Raw genomic sequence first — 12,688 nt, forward strand, 5'->3', positions numbered from 1 at the left:
TGAGGGTTTAAGTCCCTTTTTGCTCTCTTCCCCCATTCCCCCATTTAAAGAAGCATTGTTCATATTGCTAAAGACACCTTTGCTTCTCTGTGGATCGCTGTTTACACTGAGGAAAAGCTTTTGTGTTTGCTCATTAGCATGATTGGTAGATGCTTCATCCACAAGCCATTTTTTAAACAGAGCAGCTCTTGGATGGTCGCCTGAAGGTTACTCTGAGTCTTCCTCACATTAATAGCTGAACCACCCAGGGTTGTTACATAATACAGTCCCCTCTACACTTACTACAGTGGGGGTAAGGTTTGACTGTATTGTAAAATATCCATCAGACTTTACTATGATTCATGCTTCCTGCACCTGCTTTATAAGCCTTTGATATCTGGATATAAAGGAGCTGTAATCCATATCTTTAGAATAAATGAAAATGTGAAATAAAGTAAGAGGTCTGAAAGGGTTGCTAGTGATGAGCTTGTTGTGAAGCTGTCCGGACAGTTCTCTTTCATCTCAATGCCTCACCATAGGCTTCACCCCTGTGCACATGGGTCATGAAAGTAACCTAAAATATTTGTTTCACTCTCAGCACTGTAGTAGTGTTGTTTATGGCCACGGTATTCTAGTTACTGTCCAACAAAGGTTCAGCAAGGTTCCAGTTAAATATAGCAAAATATTTAACTGGGAAAAAAAGTATGAAAGTCAAAAAATGCCAAACATAAGTCCATGTTGGAAAAGTTTCAATTAGTAATTTTCCTTTTAATGAATTCCACTGCTAATGTATTGTTGGTGTCTTGTCTAGACAAGGCTCAAGCATTTAACCAACACTGCAAATCAGACTGCATCTCTGTGCATTTAAACAGTGTGTCACACCCTCAGTTCTTTTCACTGAATATTTAGATACAAAGTTTTTGCCTGATCGAGAAACTGCAAGCATTTCAATTTTGCGAGATCTCTTGCAAGAGATCTTGTCGCACCCCTGTCACGTTAACCTGGTTTGAAAGTTTTTTTCAGAAATATAGAGGTCGAGAACCTAACATCAAATCATTGATTTCTTCTGAATGTATTATCAGATTTCTCTGTAATGCATGTCTGTTTTTGCCTCTCTTTTTGCAGGCCTACTCCGTCTACGATGAGGAAATCGGTTACTGTCAGGGTCAGTCGTTCCTCGCTGCTGTTCTCCTGCTGCATGTGAGTTAGCTTGATTTCTGTTCATTCAGTGTGTTTTTCTTTTCATGGTAAAAATACATAAAAATGTAGATAAAATACATTCACATACACAAACCAAACTTGGTCAAACATAACAGTGCACCAATATATAATAATACAAGCTTAAGAGTTTGATATAATCAGTTGATTCCTGACACAATGGGAACTATTATTTCATACACTATATGAACAAAAGTAACTGCCCACACCTGTTAGGTCTGGGTTTGACGGATGTTGGAGAACGTTACCTACCTGACTACATTGTGCCGTTGTGTGGAGTTTGTATGGAGGAGGGATAATGGTATAGGGCTGTTTTTAGGCCCCTCATCTCCAGTTAAGGTCAATCTTAATGCATCGGCATACCAAGACATTTTGGACAATGCTATGCTTCCAACTTTGTGGCAACAGTTTGAGAATGGTCCTCATCCTTTCTAGCATGACTGTGCCCCAGTGCACAAAGCAAAGACTGTAAAGATATGGTTTGATGGGTTTGGTGTGGAAGACTTTGACTGACCCACACAGATCCCAGACCTCAACTCTACTGAGCACCTTTGGGATGAATTGGAACAGGGATTGCAAGTGCCTGACCTCATAAATGCTCTACAGAACGAATGGGCACAGATTCCCCAAAGAAAGTCCTTGCTTGCTTGGATATTATCCTGATAATGCTATGTTATTGAGAAATTTGAAGCATTCTTTAATAAGAGTTTAAATTACTATGTGATTTTAGAGTAGAATTTCAGACCAAGACTCTCTCTGGCCACACATTCACCTCATTCCTTAACTCCCCTCTCCCTTTCTGTCTCCACAATCCCACTGCCTCTCCTTTCTCCTTTCCTTTCCAGTGCTTATAGCCTTCCAAAGTCAAGATTCTTCAATCATTTACAAGTACCAACATACATCTCAAAGTTGAAGTGGAAGATATCTGTTTGGAAAGTTGAAACATCAGTTGAACTCTTGCAATGACGGCATGTTGCTGTTCCCTTAGACATAAAGGTGGGCGGGTCTGTCTCTCTTGCTTTGGGTGGTGGCAGGGCTAATGGTTGGTGAAGGATGGGTTCATGCCAAAACAAGACTAGGTTAAAAACCTAGTATATGGCTGACTGCAACTATCTGGGATGCCTGTTGAAATTTCAGACTGGCAGAGTGATTTTGTCATTATTGTTATTTTTTGTGAGACAGATTTATTGTGGCAACTTAAATGTATAGCTACATGCTGTCCTCTCTCTCTGTCTCTCTTAATAAAACTCTTCTCTGTGTACATATGAAACTCTACAGAGACATGTGTCATACTTCACTGATAGAGACAGACACTGAGTCACTAGAGATTAAATGTTTTTTGGCAGATAAGTCTTTAATGGTAGTAGGTTTATACGAAGAATAAAACACTAACTGTTAATGAACTGTTTATTCTAAAATAAAATAAAAACTGCAGCAGGTTTCATGAACATTTGTAACTCTCCTCAGACAGGTGTGTAAGGGTCTTTATCTGTGTGAAATTAAGCAAAATGTCTACTTTAGTGTTCCTATCCTTTTTTATATCTTTTAATTATCAATAAACAGCACATTTATCATATTCCCTTCAAATAAAGACGTGCTAAATGTTTAAATAGCGTTCTTTTAATAACCCAAATGTGGGGATTTTAACGTTTATTTGTTCCCTATAAACATACAGTATTAAGGGAATTTTTACCAAGCGGTTTGGCAGAAGAGCAAAAACACCCTTTCTGTTACAGAAAGCTTTTAGTGTTGCTGTCTTTGCGTGTTTTAGTCAAGAAATGTCCAGTTTTGACTTAGTGCTGCTGTGACTTAGTCAGAGCTAATCGTTACAGGAGCAGTCAGCAGACACAAGCATTGACCAAGAAGTTACCCTTTCCCCCTCAACTATCACATAATCATGCCAAAGTAGGTCAGCAGAGAAGTGAAAACATCTTTCCCAACATGAAAAGCTTATAGGGCTGTTTCATTCTTTGTCATACAGAAATGTGGCCCAGTTCTGGTTAAACAGAGGCCATGCTAAAGCTATATTTGAGTATTTAGAGCAGTGGAGGCAGCCATTAGAGCACAAGTCAGCACTTTCAGCACAAGTAAACCCCACCCATAGAGCAACTCTGTATGTATGGCTCTAGTTAACACAGCAGATCCAGCCATCACTGCCAGCATTCAGTACAAGCAAACACAACTCTGTATTCTAAGGCTTATAAATTAGGCTCACTCAGTCAGTTACTTACTTACTTACTCAGACACAGACATTGCCATGTGTAGGGCTGACCTCAGCGGCCAGCCAAAAAGGGTGTTTATTACATTGGATATACTGTGTAATGTCTTTGCTATAAATATTCAGAACGTTGTATGTTAAGCCTTCACCACTTACTCAATTAAATGACTAAGGCTGGCTTTGTTCAGCTGCGCCAACACCCCTCTGTTTCTACAGAAACAAAGACTGTTAGCTTGCACTAGGTTTAATAAAAGCTGTACCTTGACAATATGAGAGTAAAAGGAGGCTGATTGAGAGGAATTGTGAGGGGAAGAAAAGCTGTGTTTATAGAAGAAGTTGCTCGCTGCTGAAGTGAAAGCAGTTTACAGCAGAATAGTGCAGAAGGAGCTGAAAGCACGAGACAGAGTCACAGCAGAAAAGGAGGAGTCAGAAAGAGGTGGACAAGACACTCAATCACAGTTTCTTCTCAAGGTCACTGACAGATATGCACCTGCTGTATGCACCCTCCCTGTTTTGTCACGTTTCAGTCTTTTAACTCTTTCCACTTCTGTTTTAGATGTGAAAAAGTCCATGTATATGACTACACCTGAAATCTTACTTAGGAAAAGAGTTAAAATACACATGGAGGAGAGAGCAGGAGAGCACTGTAAATTTGGTTGAGGTCCAAAACACAGTAGAGGGCAGTAGAGGCTGAAGAAGAGGAGGATGCAAAGAGAGGTCAAAAGAGGGTGGGGTAAGGAGAAATGGTGTGAGAGTCATGTAAAGGAACTATGGGTGAGTTTAGTGTAGATACATCAGGATGAGGTATTGAAGAGAGGAGACAGGAGTGTCATAGAGGAAGGATACAGGTGGAAGTTAAAGAGGAGGTTGCTTTGAAAGTGAAGAGGAGGGTGGTGGAGATAAAAGGAGCAGCAGTTAAAAAAAAGAGTTGTACTGAAGGAGGAGGAGGAGGTAGACGGGTTATAGAGGAGGAGGAGGAAGAAAGGGGGAGGTCATGGAGGAGATGTCAGGAATATTAATAGGGGTTCTGGTTTACCTGCAGGAGCCCATTCAGCCCCAAACACACACTGTCAGTCTGATTAAATATCAGCTCAGTATCTACGTGTGTGAGTGGGTGTGAGAGGGAGCAAGGAGAAATAGATCTAAACAAACACGTTTAAGCTTCTCTTATGTCTCTTATCTTCATTTATCCAAGCAGCACAAACTAGAGGAAACAGAGTCAATGAGGCACTTACAAAACAACATTCTATCACTGGCACCTTACAGTATGTTCCCTCATGTGGTTCACACCTTTACTTTCCTTTACTTTGGCTTTAAGTAAGAGCCAGTTATCTTAAAGCAACTATATGTGACTTTTCCACCTTAAAACAAGTAGTTTCACACATTCAGTCTGATGTTATGCAGCTTACAGCTTTACAGCACTAGTTCACACAGCAGCCTTCAGCCATCAGTTGATTGATTCAATGGCTGTGGATGAGACATGGAGGAGGCAGTGAAAAAAACAGAGTAAATATGAGACAGGCTTTTACACGCTGATAAGAGCTTTTGCTAAACAGTAGTTTACAAATGTGATGCTGAGCTGTTGCTGCTGTTACAGTTGTAGACTTGTTACACTACTGCCAAACAGTAATGGTAAAGTGGGCTATCCCACCGCTAATGGGAAAGCAGCGATCTGACAACACAGTGAGTATCCATGCAATTGGGGCAGGGCAATTATAGCAAAAATCCAAATCACGATTAATTGTACTTTTTACCTTTAAGATTAGTGGGCTATTATTACATCCCCAACCTCCAACTTTTGTTTGTTCTGTAAATATTTGTGTAATTCAAAAAAAAATTGAAAGGAACATGCACAGATAAACAGTTTATGGTCATTTAATAAAACAAATGAAATCAAACACATCAGCTACACAGCCAGTAACTTGTTTTTAAGGGGGTGGTGTAGTACAGAAAGAAGGGGGAGAAAAAAAGCGCTACTCTTGAGCTGACTGGCAACGGCTGCCGTAGATTGTTAATGGCAGAGCTTTTTGGTAAATGAAATTGATGCTAAGTCTAGTCGGGAGATATGCAAAAAATAGCTTCTTGGCCAAGATAAGATTTCAAAGTGGCTCTATGCTCTTGTTTTAATAAGAAATATGGTCCAGTTCTGATTAAACTGATTCTTTCCTACAGCTACAGTGCTTAACAAATGTATAACCACCTTTCATATTTGTCTCAGAGACCATCCAGCATCGTGAAGTGCTTTAATGCAGACTCTTTCATTTTCAGTGAGCTCTCCACGTTTTACCATTTTGAACAGGAATGAGGAATTTCAAACTGAATTCACCTTTTTATACCCAAATTTGAGCCGGTTCACTGGGCTTCTCTGAGAAGTAAGAAATGAATCAAGCATAACATTCAACCACTAAAACTAATTTTTCTGTTCAGGAATGCAAGTAACTATAATTTGACAAACTAATGAAGAAATAATAATGTGCTTTACTTTTTTTCAGTTTTTTTGTAAATCAGTAAATTTGAAAATTGATGGATAACAATAATAATTATATTTTAGCATTAAAAATATCATTTGGATTTAAGAGCTTCTACATATTGATGTATTAACCATTGCAAACATAAAAAATGATTTTGGTAATTACCAATGCTGTTAATTTAGGGCAGCTGTGGCATAAACCTTACTTTGGGTGGTGGTCTAATAAATTTGTTAAGCACTGTACATCCGAGCTAATAGCTACCACAGCAGCAGCCATTGAAACTACCGGAAAACCCCACCTGTAACGATCCTAAACTCATGCCAAAGCTGACTGGAAGAAGAGTGAAAACACCTTTTCATTTATGAAAAGCTTTCAGTGTTATTTTTCTGCCCTTGTTTTAAAAAAGAAATGTTGTCCGGATCTTGCAAAACTGCCTCTGTGGCTAAGTCCAAGCTAATCACTCTACTAGAAGCCATTGTATACAACCACTCACACAACAACTAACCCTTACCCCCAATAAAACTAATGCTACTCTAAAACTTCATCCGAGGTAATAACCGCAATAAAGGCAGCCATTGCAAAGGGCTTTGAGTATAACTAAACCCTCCCATAGCTACCGCCTTGTAATCCTCAGGTGATGCTGGTTGGTCCAGACAGTGCTCAGTTCGGCACAAAAGTTTTTGATTGTAGCTTTTCAAGATGAATTTGCCTGATAACCGAGATGAAGTCTGGTGCACCCATCTGCCTTGCAATGTTAAAAAAATTACAGGATCATTAGTCAAACCTGCAACTTGTGCAAAAGGACTACAGCCTGAGTACATGTGGTGCCTGTTTTAAAAACGGATCAAAACCAGTGCCCCAATTTCTATGGTTATTTCATAACATTGGGAGAGAAGGTCTTTTTAGCTAATCTCTTTAATTAGTTGAGCCAATTATCTACTTTACTCACCATATTTGCAGCAACAGAAAATATTTCAATGTGTCATTATCTGTTCCTTTCTCCTTCAGATCACCTAGAGTAAAGGACCATTGCAACAAATCTTTAATCTAAGACTACGCTACATTGTTTTTTCCACAGACAGTTGTGTTTAATGTTTTGTGGTTCTTTTGGATGTTTCAGATGCCAGAGGAACAGGCCTTCTGTGTGTTGGTGAAAATCATGTATGAGTATGGCCTTCGTGCTCTCTACAAAAACAACTTTGAGGATCTTCACTGCAAGTTCTACCAGCTGGAGAGGATGATGCAGGTCAGTGATGCAAGCATGTGTAATACTTGAATGTAAAGGAATGTATTTACAATGGACTTAAAGGATGACATGATACTGAAAAGAAGAAGAGGTTCAGATTAAAAGGGTTACAGTGGGAGTGGGGACTGGTACAGTGAGTGCTTTTCTTGTTATGTATATTCAAAGTTCTTGGTCAGTGTCTTCTTCATAATTAACTTGCAAACATAGGACTAGAATATTAGACATTATTCGCTTTTGAAATCCAGTAAGGCGCAGCAGGGCAATCTCTTTTTCGTAGTACTTATTATATATATATATATATATATATATATATATCTATATCTATATCTATATATATCTATATATATATATAGATCTATAGATCTATATATATATATAGATATATATATATAGATATAGAGATCTATATATATATAGATATATATATAGATATAGATATAGATATATAGAGATATATAGATATATCTATATATCTATATAGATATATCTTTATATCTCTATATATCTATATAGATATATATATATCTATATAGATATATATATATGGCAGTATATAGAGCTTTATGTAGCTAAAAGAGAATATTGACAACAAAAGATATTTGACATTAAAAAACTCCAAGATCTGCATAGGTTCACCGGTGCAGGCATAGTGCCATGTCTGCCAAGAAGCCATGGCCAGTGGATGCGGAAAAATGCAGGACGCGTGCCTGTCAACATCAATGCATCAACTTCTCTTCCCTCGTGATTTTACACACCTCACATTATGCACATTACATTATAAAAACAGCGAAAACAAGTGCATTGTGCCACAGAAATAGCTGTCCCTGCGAAACACAGCACGCCGTCCAACACACGGTGCAATATCCAAGCTTACAGCATTGAGGTATATGGAAGCATGACTAATTTATGCGAAGCTTCGAGCCAGATAATTTACCTCAAGGAATTTTTTGAATCGAATCACTTGGATAATTCGAAGAATTGTTTTAGCCCTAAACTCCACACCTCCCTTTTTTCACATTTAAGAAAAAGTGTGCTGAAATAAGCTGTTCTCAGATTTTCCCCTCATGATGTCATGTGGGGAGTTAGCTCCGCCCCCAGGTTCAGTTGGCCCTCCCCTCTTGGTAGAAAGTTCCACCCTCCTCTTCTGACCCTCCTCTCAGCTGCAATCTGTTGTATATCAAGGATTATAATGTAGGCGTTATTTACAATAAGTTTCCTGGGGCTGTTTCATCAACTAATACTGGTAGAGACTCTGTCGAGTCAGCAATATTGGTTGCCACTGTAGAGAAACACATGCAAAAAGGACTAATACAGCGTAATATTAGGTTCTTTCCACTGAGCGGAACAGTTCAGTTTGGTATGGCATGATATGTTTGCTCACATAGATCGTCACATAGATAAGTCCATTATTTAACCAAAAGAAAATCAGGTTAATTTAAGATTGTTGTTTAAATCTGTGATAGATATCAGTAGGCTCCCCAAGTTTTTGGTCTTGCCCCTACAAAGCCATATGAATCAGACATCACAGGGCTATGTGTATAGATATAAACATAATCTGTTGTCATGAAGTGCCTGTCACCTTAGACATTATTTTCCTGTACGGTTGATCTGCTGAGGAAGGAGAATGAAGTGGAGTTTACCTTATATTCATCACTACCTGAATACTTGTTGTAGCTACTGTATTAGCTCAGCTTCATCTTGTTTCTTTATTCAAACCTGATGGAGACACAGCTTATACAGTATGTACCAGCATGGAAGGATTTATCATATTCAGATTTATATGTAGAGCAAGTTACTAGAAATACTATGCTCAGATATAATGCAAGTGTACATATAAAAGTCAATGCTTGAATGGGCACTGTGCAGCATGCTTACTGTGTTGACATTAATGATTATGGTGCTGTTAAGGTCCCACTCCACTCTGTTGCAACAGCCTGAATTCACTCACAGAGTAGAGTTTAATTGGGCCAGGACATCCTGTAGGCTGTCGTCTGTCAGCATCAACATCAACTTGGTTAGCATCGACTAAATGTGCTCCATGTAATGCTGTTAGCATTGACTGCTAATTATTAGCACTCAGGGGATAGATCACTATCTGATACAGTCAGGTGTCATGTGGCATGTTAAGTGTTGCTGCCAGAGTGGATTACTATCTGACTAATTGAATCCCAGATACATGCATAGATGATTTAACAAACATTCACACTTTTTTGCCTATTTTCTTTCTGTGTTCAACATTACTGTACCAAAAATACTGTACAAGCAGGTAATATAATAAAGATCAGGGTGAAGAATTGTATGAAACAAATCTCTGTTTAAGAATTAGCATCAGTCTCTTTCTAATAACACATTATAACTGTTCTTGCTTTGTCAAATGAGATTTATTTTCACATTTTTGTGCTTACTGGAAGTTTAATAATGTGTTTGATTTATGATAAATGGATTGGACTGTGTGACAGCTTGGATGTTGTGCTGAATTTTGTTCTTCTTGTTCTTTGGTTTCTCTTAAAAGGGGTTATCATCTCAGTGGGACAGTATGATTTAATAAAGTATGACTTCAAACAAGTAATGTGAAATTGAAATGACAAGCAGAACAAAATCCTTTAAAGTCTTGTAAGTGCTGTTTTATCTCAAATGTTCCTCCTCTTTCTGCTCCTGCAGGAACAACTTCCAGACCTGTGGTCCCACTTCCAGGAGCTAAACCTGGAGGCACACATGTATGCCTCCCAGTGGTTCCTCACCCTCTTCACCGCCAAGTTCCCCCTGTGCATGGTTTTTCATATTACGGACCTGCTGCTATGTGAGGTAAAGTGTGACTCCCTGCAATACTTGAAATTTGGAGTGAAGGGAGGGTGATGTAGTGCACATTCTCCAGAGTACACTGAGGGGAGAGTTAAATGTCTACAAAGATGTATGCACCTTGGAAAGGGAGAAAAAGAATAGTGGAGAGCTTCAGGAAGTTTGGAGGAAAGATGGCAACAAAAAAGAGGAAGATGGAGATGTGAGGAAAAGGAAGAGCAGTTGGTTCAGATCTACAGTGCTAGGGTTTGATTCAATCATTTTCCAGTGTCATCAATAAAGATGTGTTTGTTTTGGCTTTTTAAGATAAATTCACTGATTTAATGTGATGAGGGCCGAGTGACCCAATGACAATCACTGCATGCCTCTTGTAGTAGAGTGGCAAAAAAAAATCTTTTTCAAACAGTTTGTATATTATGCAATTTTACTTTAATTTACTACAGTATCTCACTGGTTAACTCAAGATTCAATATAGTACCGAGTATGTATACGGCCGACAATAATGATCATGGCACAGCATTTTTGTGACAATTGACACGTTCCAAGTTAATCCTGTAATAATAAATCCTTGTATCATAACCTCAAGAATATAAACTGCTCTGACAATGGTCAAATGCACTGCAATTTGGTGCAAATTTCAACTTGTATCATGCTCCATCCATTGAATTTCCTCTTACCCACTGTTTACCATAATCCCACTTTCTTTCTTCTACATTTATCCCACTATCAACTTCTTTGTTCATGCATTTTAGTTTTATTTACTAAAGTATGTAATTTGTCAAGTCGAGATATGAAACAATGTGATAGGATGCAATGCAATACAGGATTATACATGATCCCACAATAATGATAACATGACACAGCATTTCCTTGATAACCGACGTATTTCAAGATATTTCTTTTATGATACAATACAACACCATACACCATACTGTATATGTATTGTTCAGAATAATGATGACATGGCACAGCATTTCTTTGATTATTGGCATATTCCAAGATAATCCTGCAATAATGCATCCTGATATAACCTTGAGAATAATAACTGCCTCTAAAAAGTCAAATGCACTGCATTTTGGTGTAATTCTCAACTTGCATCATAATCCATCCTGTAGATTCTCTCTCCAGCATCGTCTTGCTTTCTTTTCTTCTACATCTAACCCACTGCTACCTCTTAAGTAAATTAAATTGTGCTCAGGTATAAGCACATTTTAAAGATGATTTCAGTAACAATATTTGGCAGCAGTAAGATAATGGTGCATTGCAGTATCAATATATTTCCGTACACCTAGTAGTCATTGTTGATTTCTGTATTTATTGGGCTATTGCATTACTTTATAAGAAGTGAACAAGGACAAACAGTCAAATAAACAAACAAAGAAAAAATGAAAAACCTGCCCAGTCAGAAAAATTCATCTGGTAGTCTAGTAATTAATACCGACTTAAATCTCAAATGAGGAAACGTTGGTTTTTGATGACCTTGAAGTTCCCTCTGAACAAAGTTGTACCTCTCATTTGTTTGTTTTGTTGTATACATTCTGTATTATTATGTTCTCTTATTCCCATATTGTTTTTATTTTTTATTTTTTTCATGTTGAACATTTTAATCAGTTACCATGAATCTTTGCTGCACAGATGTAAACAAAAGTTAGTTTCAGCAGTGTGCTGTTAATCACTTTGACTGACAGTTACGATGCAGAATCACTTTCAGGCTTAAGAAATAACTATAAAGAAATGATAGATCATAAAAATAGATCAATAATCCTATCCCGTGTTTGTGTTTGAAGGTAAGGAAGAGGTTTCAGTGTTATCCTCAGCCCATTGAATAACCAACTGAAGTTGCCTCTCAGTAACTTTGATGCAAATTATTTAAATCAAAAATCTTTTAAAAGCTTCAAAACAAAAAACTGTAGTGCTGGAACAGTGTATTGTAGTTCGTAATAGCTAATTTTAGCATGAGAAAGCATGAGATGGTTCAGAAATGTACCTTGGATTAATTATCAACACCTGATATGTTTTTCCTGGCAGTACAGAGTAATCAGTAGTCACTGATCAGGAAAATGAATTGAAAGTAATGGCAGACCATTTGGCTCATCATGACAAGCTAGCCAAATTGATCAGGTGAAAGGTAAAGCTGCCAGACACACCTGATGAAGCCAAGTCTGTAATGAATTTGTGCTGGGAATGTCTGGCTGAAGCCCCAGAGGTGGAACATGCAGCTGTGACTTTATGGACAGTAAACATTGTGTTTGGAGTAGAGATACCCTGATTTATTGGCAGCTGATCATGATCAGACAATATTTATTAAATAAAAATACATGATTGAAAATACCAGAAATGGCAGGGAGTTACCCATCCAATCCCTGGGTTAATACTCCGGTGTCTGCAGGTTCTGCTACTGTTGCTGCTGCTGCAGCATCTAACTATTGCTACCCAGTCAGCCACTTAAAGCAGCTATGTTAAATCCCCCAAACTTTATTAGAGTCCATTTAGTTCCAGTGGCTTGCAAAAGTATTCATTACACTTGAACTTTTCCACATTTCTTCACTTTACAACCACAAACCTAAATATTAATATTGGGATTTCATGTGATAGATTATCATAAAGTGGCACATAATTGTGAAGTGAAAGGAAAATTATACATGGCTTTGAAATATTTTTAAAGATAAAAACCTTAAAATGTGATGTGCAAAAGTATTCAGCCCCTGGAGTCAATACTTTGTAGAGCCACCTTTTGCTGCACTTACAGCTCCAAGT

General features: G+C 38.0%; 1 protein-coding gene across 2 annotated transcripts in view; it reads left to right on the forward strand.

Moving 5' to 3' along the window:
* rabgap1l (RAB GTPase activating protein 1-like) overlaps positions 1–12,688 on the forward strand; it is a 172,556-nt gene that overhangs the window by 102,156 nt on the left and 57,712 nt on the right. For both annotated transcript variants that reach the window (XM_041792373.1, XM_041792372.1), the window contains 3 exons: positions 1,105–1,179; positions 7,007–7,132; positions 9,794–9,937. In XM_041792373.1, coding sequence (XP_041648307.1) covers positions 1,105–1,179; positions 7,007–7,132; positions 9,794–9,937 — 345 coding nt within the window. The remainder of the gene's footprint in view (positions 1–1,104; positions 1,180–7,006; positions 7,133–9,793; positions 9,938–12,688) is intronic.

The sequence above is a fragment of the Cheilinus undulatus genome, linkage group 7 (genome assembly GCF_018320785.1).
Source record: "Cheilinus undulatus linkage group 7, ASM1832078v1, whole genome shotgun sequence".
Classification (NCBI taxonomy): domain Eukaryota; kingdom Metazoa; phylum Chordata; class Actinopteri; order Labriformes; family Labridae; genus Cheilinus; species Cheilinus undulatus.